The sequence below is a fragment of the Panthera leo genome, chromosome D1 (genome assembly GCF_018350215.1).
Source record: "Panthera leo isolate Ple1 chromosome D1, P.leo_Ple1_pat1.1, whole genome shotgun sequence".
NCBI classification, from domain to species: domain Eukaryota; kingdom Metazoa; phylum Chordata; class Mammalia; order Carnivora; family Felidae; genus Panthera; species Panthera leo.
In genome coordinates this window covers 74,565,450-74,579,612 of record NC_056688.1, presented here as the reverse complement: position 1 = coordinate 74,579,612, position 14,163 = coordinate 74,565,450, and the positions used below count along the sequence as shown (strand labels likewise).

The following is a 14,163-nucleotide window of genomic DNA, read 5'->3' as shown; positions in this document are numbered from 1 at the left end:
TGATATCTTGGAAGAAGCCCTGGACAAGGAGTCAGAAAACCTAGCTTGTAGTTTCGGCTCTGCGATTCCCTTACTGTGTGAGCTTGGGCAGTTCTTGTCCCCTCTCTGGGACTCGCTTTCCCTTTCTATGTGGTCAGCGCCCTTCAACTGTTCTGTTGACGCTTTAGACACCGAATGGGGTAGAGCCTGTCCAGTGCAGACATCTTTGCTGCTGCTATGCAGCCCCGGGACTCCGTCTTCCCCTGACAGCCAAGGGGCCTGGCCTCTCCTGGATGAGATTTCCATGACTCATGGCCAGCGTCAGCCAGGACTGGCGGGACCGAGGCCATGATGTGGAGGGGTAGAGCGTCGCTTTCCTGCTCTAGTCAGGTGCCCTCTCTCATGAGCTTCCTGGGGCCACAGGGCTGGGCACTGCCTCTGGGCAGTGACAGAAGAGAGTCCAGGGAGGGCTGTGTTGAGGCCGCCTTGGATGGAACCTCTGGAACCGGGGCCCCAAGCCCCCCACCTCAGTTAGCATCTCCATTGCAGGAGGCAGGAGACGGGGAATCAGGCCTAAGCCCCAGAGCTGAGACTCATGTTGCTCCCGTCAGGGGTGCTGTCACCCTCCCACTCCTCCCGCTGCCACCCTTGATCTCTCCCTCCCCACCTCCCCGCCCCTGAGACTCACCCCCCCTTTCCCGGTCCTTCCAGGAGGGGCTCCAATGTCTCCCTGACCCTGGACATGTGCACACCAGGCTGCAATGAGGAGGGCTTCGGCTATCTCATGTCCCCACGTGAGGAGTCAGCCCGCGAGTACCTGCTCAGCGCCTCCCGTGTCCTGCAGGCCAAGGAGCTTCACGAGAAGGCCCTGGACCCCTTCCTGCTGCAGGCAGAATTCTTTGTGAGTCCTCCCGTGCCAGTCACGCCGCTCTGGGTAGACCTTTCTGCTCACACCGATCACGCACCTAGCAAGGCAGTGGTGGGGGTGCCCAGAACCCAGCATCTGATGGATTTGTTATTTCCTTATCCGCTCTCCCACCATCTTGGGCGAGCTGCTTCCCCTCTGAGCCTCCGTTTCCTCACCTGGAAAATGGGGGTAGAAATCATAGGAATGTTGCAAGGATGAAAGACATGGCTAATGTGTGCAGAGGGCTCCGCTGGGTGACGGGTGCTCGGTGGCGTCCCCAAGTCCTCACTGCCCACTGCGGTGCTTTGAAAGTCAAAGAATGCCTTCCTTCTGACTTCCTGTTTTCCCTCCCTTCACCCGGCTGACATCACCGAGCGTCGTTCATCCTCTGACATCCCTCCAGTCACCCCGTCCCCCTCTAGACCCCTTGCAGCAGCCTGGTCCAGCTGCCTCCTGTGGGATTTTGAGGGGCCCGATAAATGACATTTACCTGCTTTACCTGCCTGAGCCCTCAACCAGTCATCAGCTAAGACGTAATGACAGTGTCTCCTTTGTTTTCGTTGATGAAGGCAAAGTGTGAAATGAGGCTTAGGTGCATCGTGATAGTGAGCTTTCTAATACTGAGCCCCAGAATTTGCAGATTTTCTACCCCCCCCAGGTGGTGCACCCCACACCCCATGGGGGCCATCCCTATGTTTGTTTCTCTGCAGGAGGGTCCCCAAAGGAGGAGGAAGGAAGGGGCTTGGGTCCAAAAGCTGATTCCTCACTCAAACCTACCCATCCGGTAACTCACCAGTATGGGCAGGAATGGGAAAGAGGCCTTGAGTATTCGGGGAGAGGCCAGAGGGATGGGGAAGCCATGAACCTCCCTCAGCTCCCCTTGCCCAGGCCACCTTGTCTCCTACCTGGACTGGATGGCCATTTCCTCTGTGAAAACCGCAGTCACTCTCCGACCCGCTGCTCCACATTCTCCAGGGCTGGGCATCGCCTGTCTTACCCGAGTTGGGCTAGCCCAGCCTCTTTGTTCAGCCCTATGCCCCCCACCCCTACAGCGACTGTCCACTTCAAACTGGACCACCACCTCCCCCTACCCCCGGGCCTCTCCTCCCATGCCTGTACTCACATCATTGTCCCACTGGATGCTTCCAGAAAGCCTTCCTTAACCACCCGAGCCTCAGTTCTGCTCTGTGTCCCCCATCATCACCTCCCCTTGAAGAAGGGGTTTGAATCCTCTCTGGTGTTTCCTGTTCAGTAGATTGTTGTTGAATTTGCCCAGAGAGAAAAGAACATGGCCTGCACACTCACTCCGTGGGCACTTTTGGACACGTTGGTTTTGGTTTTGGTTGTTTTTTTGTTTTTTTCGATTCTCACAGTAACCCAAGAAAGTGAATCTTTCTCAGTACTTAAAGCCCATACTTACTATGTCCAAAAACTGTGGACACTGTGAAACCACGTGTAGTCAGGCGCTGAGCAGCGGGGTCAGATGGAAGGGGGGGTGGTGAAGAAGCCCAAGGCACTGGGGAGTCATCCCGGAGAACAGTGGAGAGGGGCCAAGAGGTGAACTTACAGCCTAGGAACTGTTTGGACAGGTGGAGAGGGGTGGGATCAGGGCTCCCGACTAGCAGAGTCAGAAGGCACGCTGGGAGCTCAGACCTGGAGCGGGATGGGGAGGGGCGTATTTGCAGCACAGAAGAGACCTGCCTGTAACTAGAGAGCGGGTCACTGAGAACAACCCACGGTAAACAAAGACCAGATCCAAGGCGACCTCACATGCCAGGTGGAGAAGTGTGAACTTGGGGCTCTCGACACAGAGCATGATTGGGAGGTGCAAACATATCCTTGGGAGCTCAGAAGGAGGCTCTTTTCCCGGGGAGAATCGGGGAAGGCTTCTTGGAGGAGATGGCATTTAAGGTGGACAGGACAGAGGATGGGGTGGATGTTAACCACAAGGAGTATGGCACTGCCTGAGCTCCTGCGGTGGGGATGCCCTGGGTGGGAACCCGGATCCGTGAAGCCATTCAGGTTGGCTGCAGCGCAGGGAGTGTGATTGGCCAGGTCCCTGGTTCTCTCCTTGTTCTTTGTTCAGCAGCCATTAATTGAGTGTCTACTATGTGCCAGGTTGGCCCTTGATCGACTATAATAATAGTAACATTTATTATTTACTCACTACATGCCAGGTGCTATTCTAAATGCTTTTTATGTGCAGTGACTCATTTAATACTAAATGTTTACTGAAAGAAGGCATGCACTCAAGCAAACGTCTGGACTAGAAGTTAGGGGCACACCGGTGCCTGGATTCAAACGTCTGTGAGAGCCAGCCCACAGCTGCTAACTCCCCCGTGTCCTCATCTTGCAGGAAATCCCCATGAACTTTGTGGATCCGAAGGAGTATGACATCCCTGGGCTGGTGCGGAAGAACCGGTACAAAACCATCCTTCCCAGTGAGTACTCGCTGCCCCAGAAGGTGAGGGCAGGCTCACCCTCACCTGGGTGCCCCTTGCCCTGAGCTAGGCCTTCAGGGTCACGAGAAGGAGGGAAGGAGGGTTAGGGGGTACCGAGTGCCGGGAAAGTCTCCCTGCTCAGGGCAGAGGTTAGTTCTTTCCTTCACCCTTGCCCTGGCTGTGCCTGGCTCTGGAAACCCAGAGAGAAAGAGGGAAGGTCGTAAGAGCTCCTAGACGGTGCGTGGTGACTAGAGAGTATTTTCACTCTCTTTTATCTCTTCAGAGTGGGCAGATTTTGAAGGGAGGAAATGAGGGCTCCGAGAGGTTAATTGGCTCATCCACAGTCACGCAGCCAGGAAGTTTCAAACTGGGCCTCCTTGACCCCCGGAACTGGGCTCTTTGGTCTACCTTGAGTTGACTTTGTTCTGGTTGTGAGTCCTCTCCCAGGAAGAGCCGCCCCACAAGGGAATGAGCTGCCTGTCAGAGAGCGAGCTCCACGTCACTCAGGGTGTGCAAGTGAAGCTGCATGGTCAGCCCCCTGGCGGGTCTGAGAGGGACAGTTAGACCAGGTGACCGAACGTTCCTCTTTCAGCCTGGGGTGTCATTTTCGGATAACTTTCATCAAGCCCCTGTCTGCCTGTCACCCCTGCCAAGTTCAGGCCCCAGGCCCCAAGGCTGGCTTAGGGGGTGACGTGTTGGAAGTGAGTCCCCACCAACCTACTCCGCTCGGTTGGTGGAGTAACGAGGCTTTAAAAAAGCAGTTTTCCCATCAGCATCTCCAACAACATGTAAGATGTCATGACTTATTTTTAACTTTTAAAATATCGACTTGTGGTTGCTATGGTTACACAGTCTCTAGGTAGTTCCGGTTAAACAAAGCACCATTTAAGGCCAGGATGCATTATTCAGGGCTGCTCACCTCGTCCCTCATCTTGCCACCCTCCAACCAGGCAGCCCCGCGTGAAGGGAGGGGCTCGGGTCCCCCAGAACCGGGGGCTTTGCTGGCCACTCGGAATGACCCCTGGGGGAGGCTGGGAGCCAGGCCATCGCTCCAGCGGTCCCCACTGGATTGCTGAGAGGCCCTGGGCCACTTCCACCATGCTCTGAGCCTGCAGGCCCTGGAGCTCAACAGAGAATCCTCTGTGGCCAGCAAGAATTGACCCTGTGCCTCAGAGCCCGGGATCCGCGCGGGGGTGTGTGTGACAGAGGACACGTCAGGCTTGGCAGAGGCCCACCAGATCCAGGACACCCCGAGGCTTGTTCTCTCATTCGCTTGGCCCACATTTGCTGAGCCCCTACCCCAGGGGATGAGAATTCAGGCATGAATGAGACACAGGGAGTTCACAGTCTAATGGAAGAAACAGATCCGTGGACAGTTACTAGGACAAAGTGACCAGTAACCCAGCTGGCAGCACTGAGGACAAGATACAGGGGAGCGCTTTCTGTCCATTTGCCACTGTGTCCCAAGTACCAAAATAGTGCCTGACACATAGCAGACATTCTGCTCCTGTTTGAATGAGGGAGGGAGGGAGGGGTGGGAAGGATAGAAGGAAGGGAGGGAGGAAGGGAGGAAGAGAGGGAGGGAGGAAGGAAGGAAATCTCGTATCAGCTCTCCCTCGCCATCCTCACTGCCAAATGACTTTTTGGGGTTCAGGGCTTGTATGTTGCCCAATTCCAGGGGTGCCATTTACATGGACTGCACTGACATAATGCCCCTGGAGTTGGGCTGGGCAATAATCTCCTGGCTGGTCTCCCCTCCTGTCCGTCATCTACCATTGTCCCCGAAATGGTGCAAAGCAGACATCCAGTCATGTCATTCTTCTCCTTTACCCTGTCATTGCCACCTTTATAATCCTCCGGTTTAGGTCCAGCCTTATAAGCATGGTTTATAAGACCCTTTGTCATTTGGTTCCTCACCACCTCATGTCACCACCCCCCGCCTGGCCCCGTGCACTGGCATCAGACAGAATGGTGTTCCCTACCCCTGCTCCTACAGGGCCTTCGGACCCAGCCTGGGTGCTTTCAGACCACACGCTGCTTGTCTGCCTGCCTGACACTTGGGGGCAGGGACCGTGTCCTGTTTGTCGTGGAGTCCCTACCCTCCAGCACAGTGCCAGGCACGGAGGCAGTATTCAGTGGGGTCAGTAGAACCATTCCCGTTCCCACAGTGGTTCTTCTTCAACGCCAGAGGCCCTGGTGGCTGGCCAAAGAGGGGTGTGCCCACTTCTAGCACCTAATCTGGGCAGGCAGGGAGGTGGCCCCTCAGCACTCCCCGCTCCTCTCTTCTGCTGGCCACCCAGAGTCTCCTTCATGGACCCTCCCTCCTCCACCCCTAACCTCTCTGTGCCCCTGTCCACAAGGGGGCCCCACCCCCAGATCACCTGCCAGGACTTCCGGGCATGGGAGGGAGGAGAACTCGCCTCCCCATAAAACGTCCGGAGAACGGAGGCTTGTGAGGGTCACCTCCTGTTTCTCCTACCAGGTCTGGGATCCTCTCGACCTGTTAACCTACAGGGAAACTTGTAATAATGGCAGCGATCACAGCTACGTGCTGTGCGATACAGTGCGTGCTGGGCTAAGTTAGTGGCCTGAGGACACCTGGATACCATTCACTCCTTTTATTTTTACAAGACCAGCGGGGCCATGACGGAAGGGATGTCTCCGGTTCAGACGCGGCACAGGGGAACTAAGGAAATCGTGCCCGTTGGCACTCGTAGCAAGTCACAGAGCCAGGACTTGAACCCTGCCCTCTGGCTCCCCTGTGCTGCTTCAGAGAGCCCCAGACTGTATGCCAGATGTGCCTGTAGTTCAGCCTGTAGTTTCTCGGGAGAGAAACCGAAGCCCGGAGAAGGGCTAAGACCGTGAGCTGGTGACAGAGCCAGACCAGAGGCCAGGGCCGCGGGCCCCCAGCCAACTCCCTGCCCGCCTCACATGGCCTCCCCGTCCCAGTCCCAGCCTCTGCTGGCTGACAGAATAGTCAGTTCAGGGAGGCTGTAGCTGGAACAAAACAGATTCTACTCCAAGAAGAGGAGCAGGAGGTTGTGAGAATCTGCGGCTGTGGGATTTGACACGGGAATAGACTGGGAGAAAAAGGAAAAAGCCCTCTGTGCACACGTGCACCTGCTGCTAAGACCCTACCATTTCATCCATCCCTGGGCTCTCCCTTGGCTCTCTACCCCCAGATCTTAATAGCTCTTTATAAAGCACTTGACGGTTTACCTCGCACTTTCACAGCTGTTTTCTCGTTTAGCTTCCCAGTAACGCTGGGAAGTGGGCGTGTCTACCCCCCCGTATTACAGATAGGAAAGTCGAGGCTTAGGAAGGACATGTGCTTTTCAAGTGTGCACAGCACGTCAGTGACAGTGCGTACCCAAACTCTGCCACCCCTGCCGACCAGGATGTGCACTTGTAGGTAATTCCTTTTCTGGACTTAGCCCACTCCTCTCCAGAACATGACGCACAGTGAGCCCGGGGCAGCTTAAGGGACACAGGCAGGGGGCAGGCAATGATGCTATGGAGGTGGAGACCCAGGGTCACGGAGACGGGCCTGTGTTTTGCTAGTGGGTAGGCGAAGGAGGAATTTCAGGAGTCCCAGGAAAAATGTGGGTGCCCGGAAGCGGGCCAGATAAGGTGAGCCCTGCACTAGAAGGGTGCTGCTTCTGTCAAATACCAGCCTCACCTGTCTCCCCCCGCACCCCAGACCCCCACAGCAGAGTATGTCTGACCTCGCCAGACCCCGATGACCCTCTGAGTTCCTACATCAACGCCAACTACATCCGGGTACGTAGCCCCATCCCAGCGACCTTTCCCTGAAAGGGAGGCCCAAGCCAACAGGATCTGACCTCCAGGCTTGCCCTTAAGCCAGCGTGGCTCCTGCAAGCCCCCCGGGAAGGGCCTGAGTGTGGGGACTGGGCCCAGGGAGCGCTGCGTCCGACCCTGATAGCCTGGACTTGGCTGGCCACAGGGCTACGGTGGGGAGGAGAAGGTGTACATTGCCACGCAGGGACCCATCGTCAGCACGGTCAGCGACTTCTGGCGCATGGTGTGGCAGGAGCAGACACCCATCATCGTCATGATCACCAACATCGAGGAGATGAATGAGGTAGGCACCCCATGCTGCTGCCAGGCGTCTGCTGCTTTGTGCCCTCGGCTAAGCATCTTGTTTCCGTATGAATCCTTACAACAGTCTCGTGAGGGTGGTAGTGTTCACGCCACTGCCAAGGGGAGGAAATGGGAGGCTGAGCGAGGTTAAGTCCAGGCCCTGCCCTCTCCACCTGCCTGGCTTATGCTCTGATCGGGTCCTGCCTCCCTGCCCGCTGGGGCCCACTCCAGCTACTTCTTTACCCATAGTAGCCCATTTAATCGAATCCCCACTAGAGTGCTTCAGAGTAGGCATCACTTCCGGTTTCCAGATGAGGAAACTGAGGCTCCAAAAAGGGAAGTAACGTACAGGTTATGAAGCTGAGGTTTGAACTGCTGTCTAACTGCGAACCTGTTGTCCTTTTATATCTTGCCCTGCTGGCCCTGGTGGGGCACTGGGGAAACCGGGTGGGGAACTGGGAGTGTATTGCAGCCTGGTCTGGGCCCCTGCAGAAGTGCACTGAGTATTGGCCGGAGGAGCAGGTGATGTACGACGGAGTGGAGATCACTGTGCAGAAAGTCATTCATACCGAGGATTACCGGCTGCGACTCATCTCCCTCAGGGTGAGGCCAGGGACTGGGCTGGGCCGGACTGGGCCGGACTGGGAGGATGGGGGACAGGGCCATGACCGGGGGCCTCCACAGATAACGGGGTCTGTAGCTGAAATCCAGGCCTCTGTCACTCTCAGGATGTACTGATAAACAGGGATGAGGGAGGGGTGAATGGACTTGGGGGCCAGAGGCAGGACCAGATATCAGTTGTATTTTATGCTCTTGGGCTCTCTCTCTGTCTACACTGTCATTCATGATGCCTTCCAACTCTGCTTCAGATACACTCAAGTCCAGAACTGCCTGGGTAAGAGATCTCCAAACAACCTCCAGTCCTTAGAATTGAAGGTCCGTTAGAACTTTGAGATCCTGTAGTATTCAATCTGTCCACCAGAGGGCAGACACTTCTTGCTGCGTTTGGGTTGCACAGGAAAGTCATGGTTACACAAAAAGGGGAAAAAAAAAAAAAAAAGGAAGACATACTAAATATGAGCAATACAAAACAGCCCAAAAGAGTGGGGGGAGGTATCCTCCCACTCTGAAGTGGTGCTTCTTCTAGGCTCAGCATAAGAGAGGAGATTGTTCCTTAGGAATCCTCTGGATTGGGTAGAGCCCAATGTAATAACCCCAAAGGCTGGGAGAGGTGAGCCAAGTACCAGGAAGCTTTCTGCTTCCCCAGAAAGAGAGGCTGAGGTGAGGTGAGGGCCGCCTCATTGTCACACTGCCATGGGAAGTATTTACTTTTGTCCATGAGTCCATGAGTCTCTACAAGAAGCCTCCCTACGCCTGGTTCTGGGTGGGTACTGGGAACACAGACTGTCCAAAGCCTGGACTCTCTCCTAAAGGAGCACCCCTAATGGTAAGTACCAGGCTAGAGATTGGCAAGAACATAGAAGAAGGCCACTCCATTAGCCAGGTGTTCAGGGAGGGCTTCCTGGAAGTGGTGGTGCTGAATGGAGTTTGCAGGATGAGTAGGAGTTGACTAGGGGCAAACAAGGGAGAAAACATTCCAGGCAGAGAAAAAAGTTAAAAAGAAAGGCACGGAAGATGAAATAGCTGTGTGTGTGTGTGTGTGTGTGTGTGTGTGCACGCGCACAGCAGAGGTTTTATGTACAAACCATCTGGAGTGCAGGAGCACTCCAGATTGAGTACTACTCGTGTTCAGGGATAGGAGACGGGCTTGGAGGGCTAGATCCTATACGGTGTGTCTCATTTGCCAGACTGAAGACTAAGGAGAGTGGGTTTTATTCGGAGAGCAACAAGGGCCGTTGGAGAGTTCTGAGCAGGAGAGCAGCGTGTCCAGATCTGTGCTGCACACGGACCACGTTTGGCCACTGTGGGGATAGAGCAGTCAGGGGGGAGGGAGAGACGGTGGAGACACGATAAAGGGCAAAGTGGAGGTGGAGCTGGTGGAGAGGCAAGAACACTGACAAGACTTGGGGGTGGTGGCAGGCGAAGCATAGTGACGTGAGCAGGAGAGCCCCCAGGCTCCTGGTCATGAGACTGAGGGGTGACCCGGCTGTTTAAGATAAGGGAGCAGAGGACAGGAGCGGATCGGAGAGGGACTCTCTGCCTCTCTTGGAGGACCCTGGAGTTGTTGGGGCAGAACGGACGAGGGAAGACCAGTTGTCACTGAGCAGCTTCCACTACCAAGCTGGCTGTGGGTCTCTGATGCCACTGAGCAGTACGAGCAGCACGGTGTAGGTGGCAGAGGCCGTGGGTCCCACGCCGGGGTCTCCCCACTGTGTTCTCGCTGCTCCCTTCCCAACTTTGGGCTGCGTTGGGGACTCTAAGAGTTCACATGTATCTGGGGTGGGTCTCTGTCTCCTGGACAGAGCGGGACCGAAGAGCGAGGCCTGAAGCATTACTGGTTCACGTCCTGGCCCGACCAGAAGACCCCAGACCGGGCCCCCCCACTCCTGCACCTGGTGCGGGAGGTGGAGGAGGCCGCCCGGCAGGAGGGGCCCCGCTGCGCCCCCATCGTCGTCCACTGCAGGTGGGTCCTCCCAGCCACCCACCAGGGCAGCGCAGCATCCCTGCTCCCCACGCCGGTCCGTTCCTTACCCCAGCGTCCCCTCTGCCCTCAGTGCAGGGATTGGGAGGACGGGCTGCTTCATCGCCACCAGCATCTGCTGCCAGCAGCTGCGGCAGGAGGGAGTGGTGGACATCCTTAAGACCACGTGCCAGCTCCGTCAGGACAGGTCAGCCCGTGCATGGGGGTGGGGGCGCATGGGGAGAGACTGAGGCACACGTGGGGTGCGGGGCAGGAGGACCCACGGCACATGGACGTGCTGGTGGATAGGGAGTGGAGGACACAGATGGGGAGAGGAGCTGGATCCAGACAGCTGCTGGCCGGATGAGGAGGGGAAAGGAACCCAGCTGGGGAGGGGGGAGGGGTGGTGGGGCATGTCCTCTCTGTCCCTGCTGTGTGCGCCAGAGCTGGGCGGGACAGGAAGGAGCAGAGGGACGTGGCTGGCAAGGGTTGACCCCTCCGCTCTACACAAAGACCAGGCCCCTCGCGAATGATAGGCAGTCGTGGGTTTGGGGGCACCCTCCCGCGGCCCGTCGTCTCTCAACCATCCCGTCTCCGCTGTGCATCTCTGCCCGCAGGGGCGGCATGATCCAGACATGTGAGCAATACCAGTTTGTACACCATGTCATGAGCCTCTACGAGAAGCAGCTGTCACGCCAGTCCCCAGAGTGACTGCGCTCCTGCCCCAAGGTTCCTCTGGGCACCGCCCAACCTGAGTCTGGGCCCTCCGCCCTGGTTCCATGTGGGGCCCTGCCTCGGGTCCCCACCTGCCCCCTGTCCCTGCCCCTCCTGCTTCCTTCTCTCTAGTCTGTTCCTTCCTCCTCCCTCCTCCGGCAGCCTTGGCCTGGCCCCTGCTCCCGAACATAGCTCTTCCTACTGTACATACTGGGGACTGGGGCAGGGTGGGAGAGGGATGTGCCAGGCCAGGCCTGGGGTCCCGGGCCTGACCCATGCCATGCAGACCTGGGGCCTCAGTTTTTAATGATAGTTCCATTGCTACTTGATCCAAAACGTTTCTGTGCCGCAAGCGTCCCGCTGTAGCGTGTCTGTCTGTCCGTCCATCTCTGCTGTCTGTACCGGACACTGTGTCTCCTCGGCCCGGGGAAAGGGGTGATGAGCTCCAGCCCCACAGTAGCCCAGGCAGAGGCGCCTGCCCTGGGCCCCCACCCCCACTTCCCACCCGGCAGATTGCATTTTGCCCCAGTTACTGAGCTCTGGATGGGGAGCGCCTGAGGAATGGGCCGAGAGATCTCAGCTGGGCGAGAGGTCTCTGGGTTGGGGTGGGGTGAGTATCACAGCCAGGATGACCTCTTGGTGTCAGATGCCTTCAGGAGGCAGTGACCAGCCTGTGAGGCATTGAGGAAGCAGGGGACGGAGGGGGGCTGTGAACCCAGAGGACCTGAGCCCTGGTGGGGGGTGGGAGAAGGGGGAGCTCTGAGGGTGGGGTGGGGTCTGGGCCCCAGATCCGTGTGGAACACTTTTCTGTGTCACCGTGGGAAAGCCTTCCCAGAAGTCTCGCTGCGTGTAGCTCTGCGTGTGTTCCTGTGTCCATGCGTGTGTTGAGAGCCCGTCAGTCGGGCATGCATGACTCTTGGCAACATGTGTTATCTTGGAGCCACGTGTTTTTATTGCTGACTTTAAATATTTATTCCACGGCAGACAGAGACATTTGGTGTCTTTTTATAATTTGCTCGTGGTCATTGAATAGAGCAATAAACGGAGCATTTTGAGCAAAACTAGTCTCCTGCGTCCGTATAATTGCCTCTCCCCTCCCTGCCTCCCTGTAATCCAGTCTTTGTGCATCCTCTACACACACACACACACACACACACACACACACACACACACACACTCAAGGTCCCTAGCGCCTGGTCTCTGTGCACCCTCTACACACACGCTCACACAACACACACACACACACACACACACACACACACACACACGCAGAGGCACACCCTCCAGCTCCCTAGTGCCCCCCGTGGAGATTGGAAGTATGGGCCAAATCCATTTGATTTTGGCAGGGTCTCCTGCACCCTCACCTCCAACCCATCCAGGAGGCCTGGACCATGAGGAGCCTCAAGGGCAGGTATGGGAGGCTTCCAGAGAAGGCAAAGTGTCTGGAAGACCACCAGCTCCGACAGATGGGCCAGAGAGGCCAAGGCTCGGGCAGGGAGACTTTCAGGTCACACCCAGGCTCCTCCCTGTTGGCCAGCCCACTTATCCCATGTGCCCTACAGGTCCCAATAGCAGCTGCAACCTGGACGTTTCCCTTATAAGGCCTGGGCTGACAGTAGCCTCCCCCCCAAAGCGCCCAGGGACTCTGCCCCAGGGCTCAGATCCTGAGCCACCCGGACACTCCTGCTCTATTCTTACCCCTGCCCTCAGGGATGCAGCAAAAGTAGCCGTGATGCTGCTGCTGGCAGGCGGGGGTCACTCCAGGGCATGGGAGGATCCAGGGCAGGGCTGCTGACCGACCAGTGAGTCCTTACAAAGCACCAGAACCTCATGTGTGTTGGTAGACTGTCCCAAGCGTGCAGACAATAAGGAAAGAACGGGGAGGGGCTTTGAACAGCTGGGATGCAGGTCCCAGAGCGGGGGATGGGCATGCTCTCCAGCCACCCTCCAACAGGAGGGTAGGCCCTCTTACCCTCTACCTGGATTAGAGAAGGATTGAGCTATAGGAGTGGGAAGGGGGAGGGGAGCTAACATGTCTATCTCCTCCTCCAGGGTGGCCCTGTGAGGCCACTTAAAGCCATGCAGGCACCACACATAGAGTCCAACATGAACGGTGCCCCCTGGATGTATGCGAAGTGGCAGACTTCCCTGACTCCGGCCCCACTGGACTGTTCACACATGTACATATGTGTATGTATGTGCGTGTGCGCACACACACGCTACCCTGAGCCCCTCAGCTCAGCGAGGTCCCGCCCACCAGCAGTGAGAACCAAAACCTCTGGCGAAAGAGAACAGGAAAAGTAAGCCTGGACCACCACCCTCAGTCTCCTGCCCACACGCCTGGTCCCCAGCATTTCCTCCAGCCTTGGCTCCAGCCTTACTTCCCCCGTCCCCTCCCCCAGCAGAGCAGCGTGCCAATCTAGCTGGGGCAGCTGTGGAGGCTCAGTAAGGGATCGCCCCCAAGGGGCCAGATATTTAAGGGACCGGTGACTCCACTGTTGGGACAAAAGAAGGAGACTTGCCCACCTACAGCCCAGGCGTAGCTGCACCCCCAAAGCCCTGGACACAGCATTCAAGGGTTAGGAGGGACAGGTCACGCAAAGGTAAGGCTCCCCTCTTTCCTCAAGGTAAGGCTCCCCTCTTTCTTCAAGAAGGGTGCAGAACCTGCTACCTTCGGAGCCCAGAGCAGGACAGCCAGAGTAAGCTAACTCGTGTGAGTTCGCTCCTTGGGCGGGGGGGGGGGGGGGGGGGGGGGGGGAGGAAGGGGGGGTCCCAGGTAGAAACTACAGGTGGGTAATCGCACGAAGGAAACTTTATTTGCAGCAAATGAGATCGTGGGGAAAATCTTCCAAAGTCATGACTCCCTGAACGAGGGTGAGTAGGTTTCTTTTATTTAGGATGAACATTTAGATGGGGAGCCATGTTGCATGCACAGGCGAGCAGAAGGTCAACGCCTGTTCCTTAAGGAAACATCCCCATATGTACATTGTATGTTACGTAAATGAGGCTGAGGCTCGTTGGGTGGAGATTTTAGTATCATGAGGAGGTAAAGGTAACTGTAGGCCACGCCAGGGTCCATCTGCACAGGTGTGAGTCAGGGTAGGTGTTAAGCTTAAACTGGTCTGGGTGGTCTGGGCCACCACAGCTCCTGTCCAGGCAGTTGTTACTGCTTGGGGTTGTTTCAGTTTCCATCACAGGATATTTTGCCCCGCAGGTCTTTTGCCTGAGTTAAGAGATAAGCTGGAAATAAGTCATACAGAGAAAGATACCATATGTTTTCACCCTTATGTGGATCCTGAGAAACTTAACAGAAGACCATGGGGGAAGGGGAGAAAAAAAAAAGAGAGAGGGAGGGAGGCAAACCATAAGAGACTCTTAAAAACAGAATAAACTGAGGGTTGATGGGGGGTGGGAGGGAGGGGAGGGTGGGTGGGTGATGG

At 56.6% G+C, this 14,163-nt stretch overlaps 1 protein-coding gene across 4 annotated transcripts in view; it reads left to right on the top strand.

Moving 5' to 3' along the window:
- Positions 1-11,464, top strand: part of PTPN5 (protein tyrosine phosphatase non-receptor type 5) — a 54,744-nt gene extending 43,280 nt beyond the window's left edge. For 2 of the 4 annotated variants that reach the window (XM_042906521.1, XM_042906523.1), the window contains 8 exons: positions 691-880; positions 3,243-3,327; positions 7,028-7,107; positions 7,292-7,429; positions 7,921-8,031; positions 9,852-10,012; positions 10,104-10,217; positions 10,627-11,463. In XM_042906521.1, coding sequence (XP_042762455.1) covers positions 691-880; positions 3,243-3,327; positions 7,028-7,107; positions 7,292-7,429; positions 7,921-8,031; positions 9,852-10,012; positions 10,104-10,217; positions 10,627-10,720 — 973 coding nt within the window. In that variant the 3' untranslated portion in view covers positions 10,721-11,463. Of the gene's footprint in view, positions 1-690; positions 881-3,242; positions 3,328-7,027; positions 7,108-7,291; positions 7,430-7,920; positions 8,032-9,851; positions 10,013-10,103; positions 10,218-10,626 lie in introns of all 4 variants that reach the window. The other 2 variants (XM_042906522.1, XM_042906525.1) reach the window with 2 other exon arrangements.
- The last annotated feature ends 2,699 nt before the right edge of the window (positions 11,465-14,163 follow it).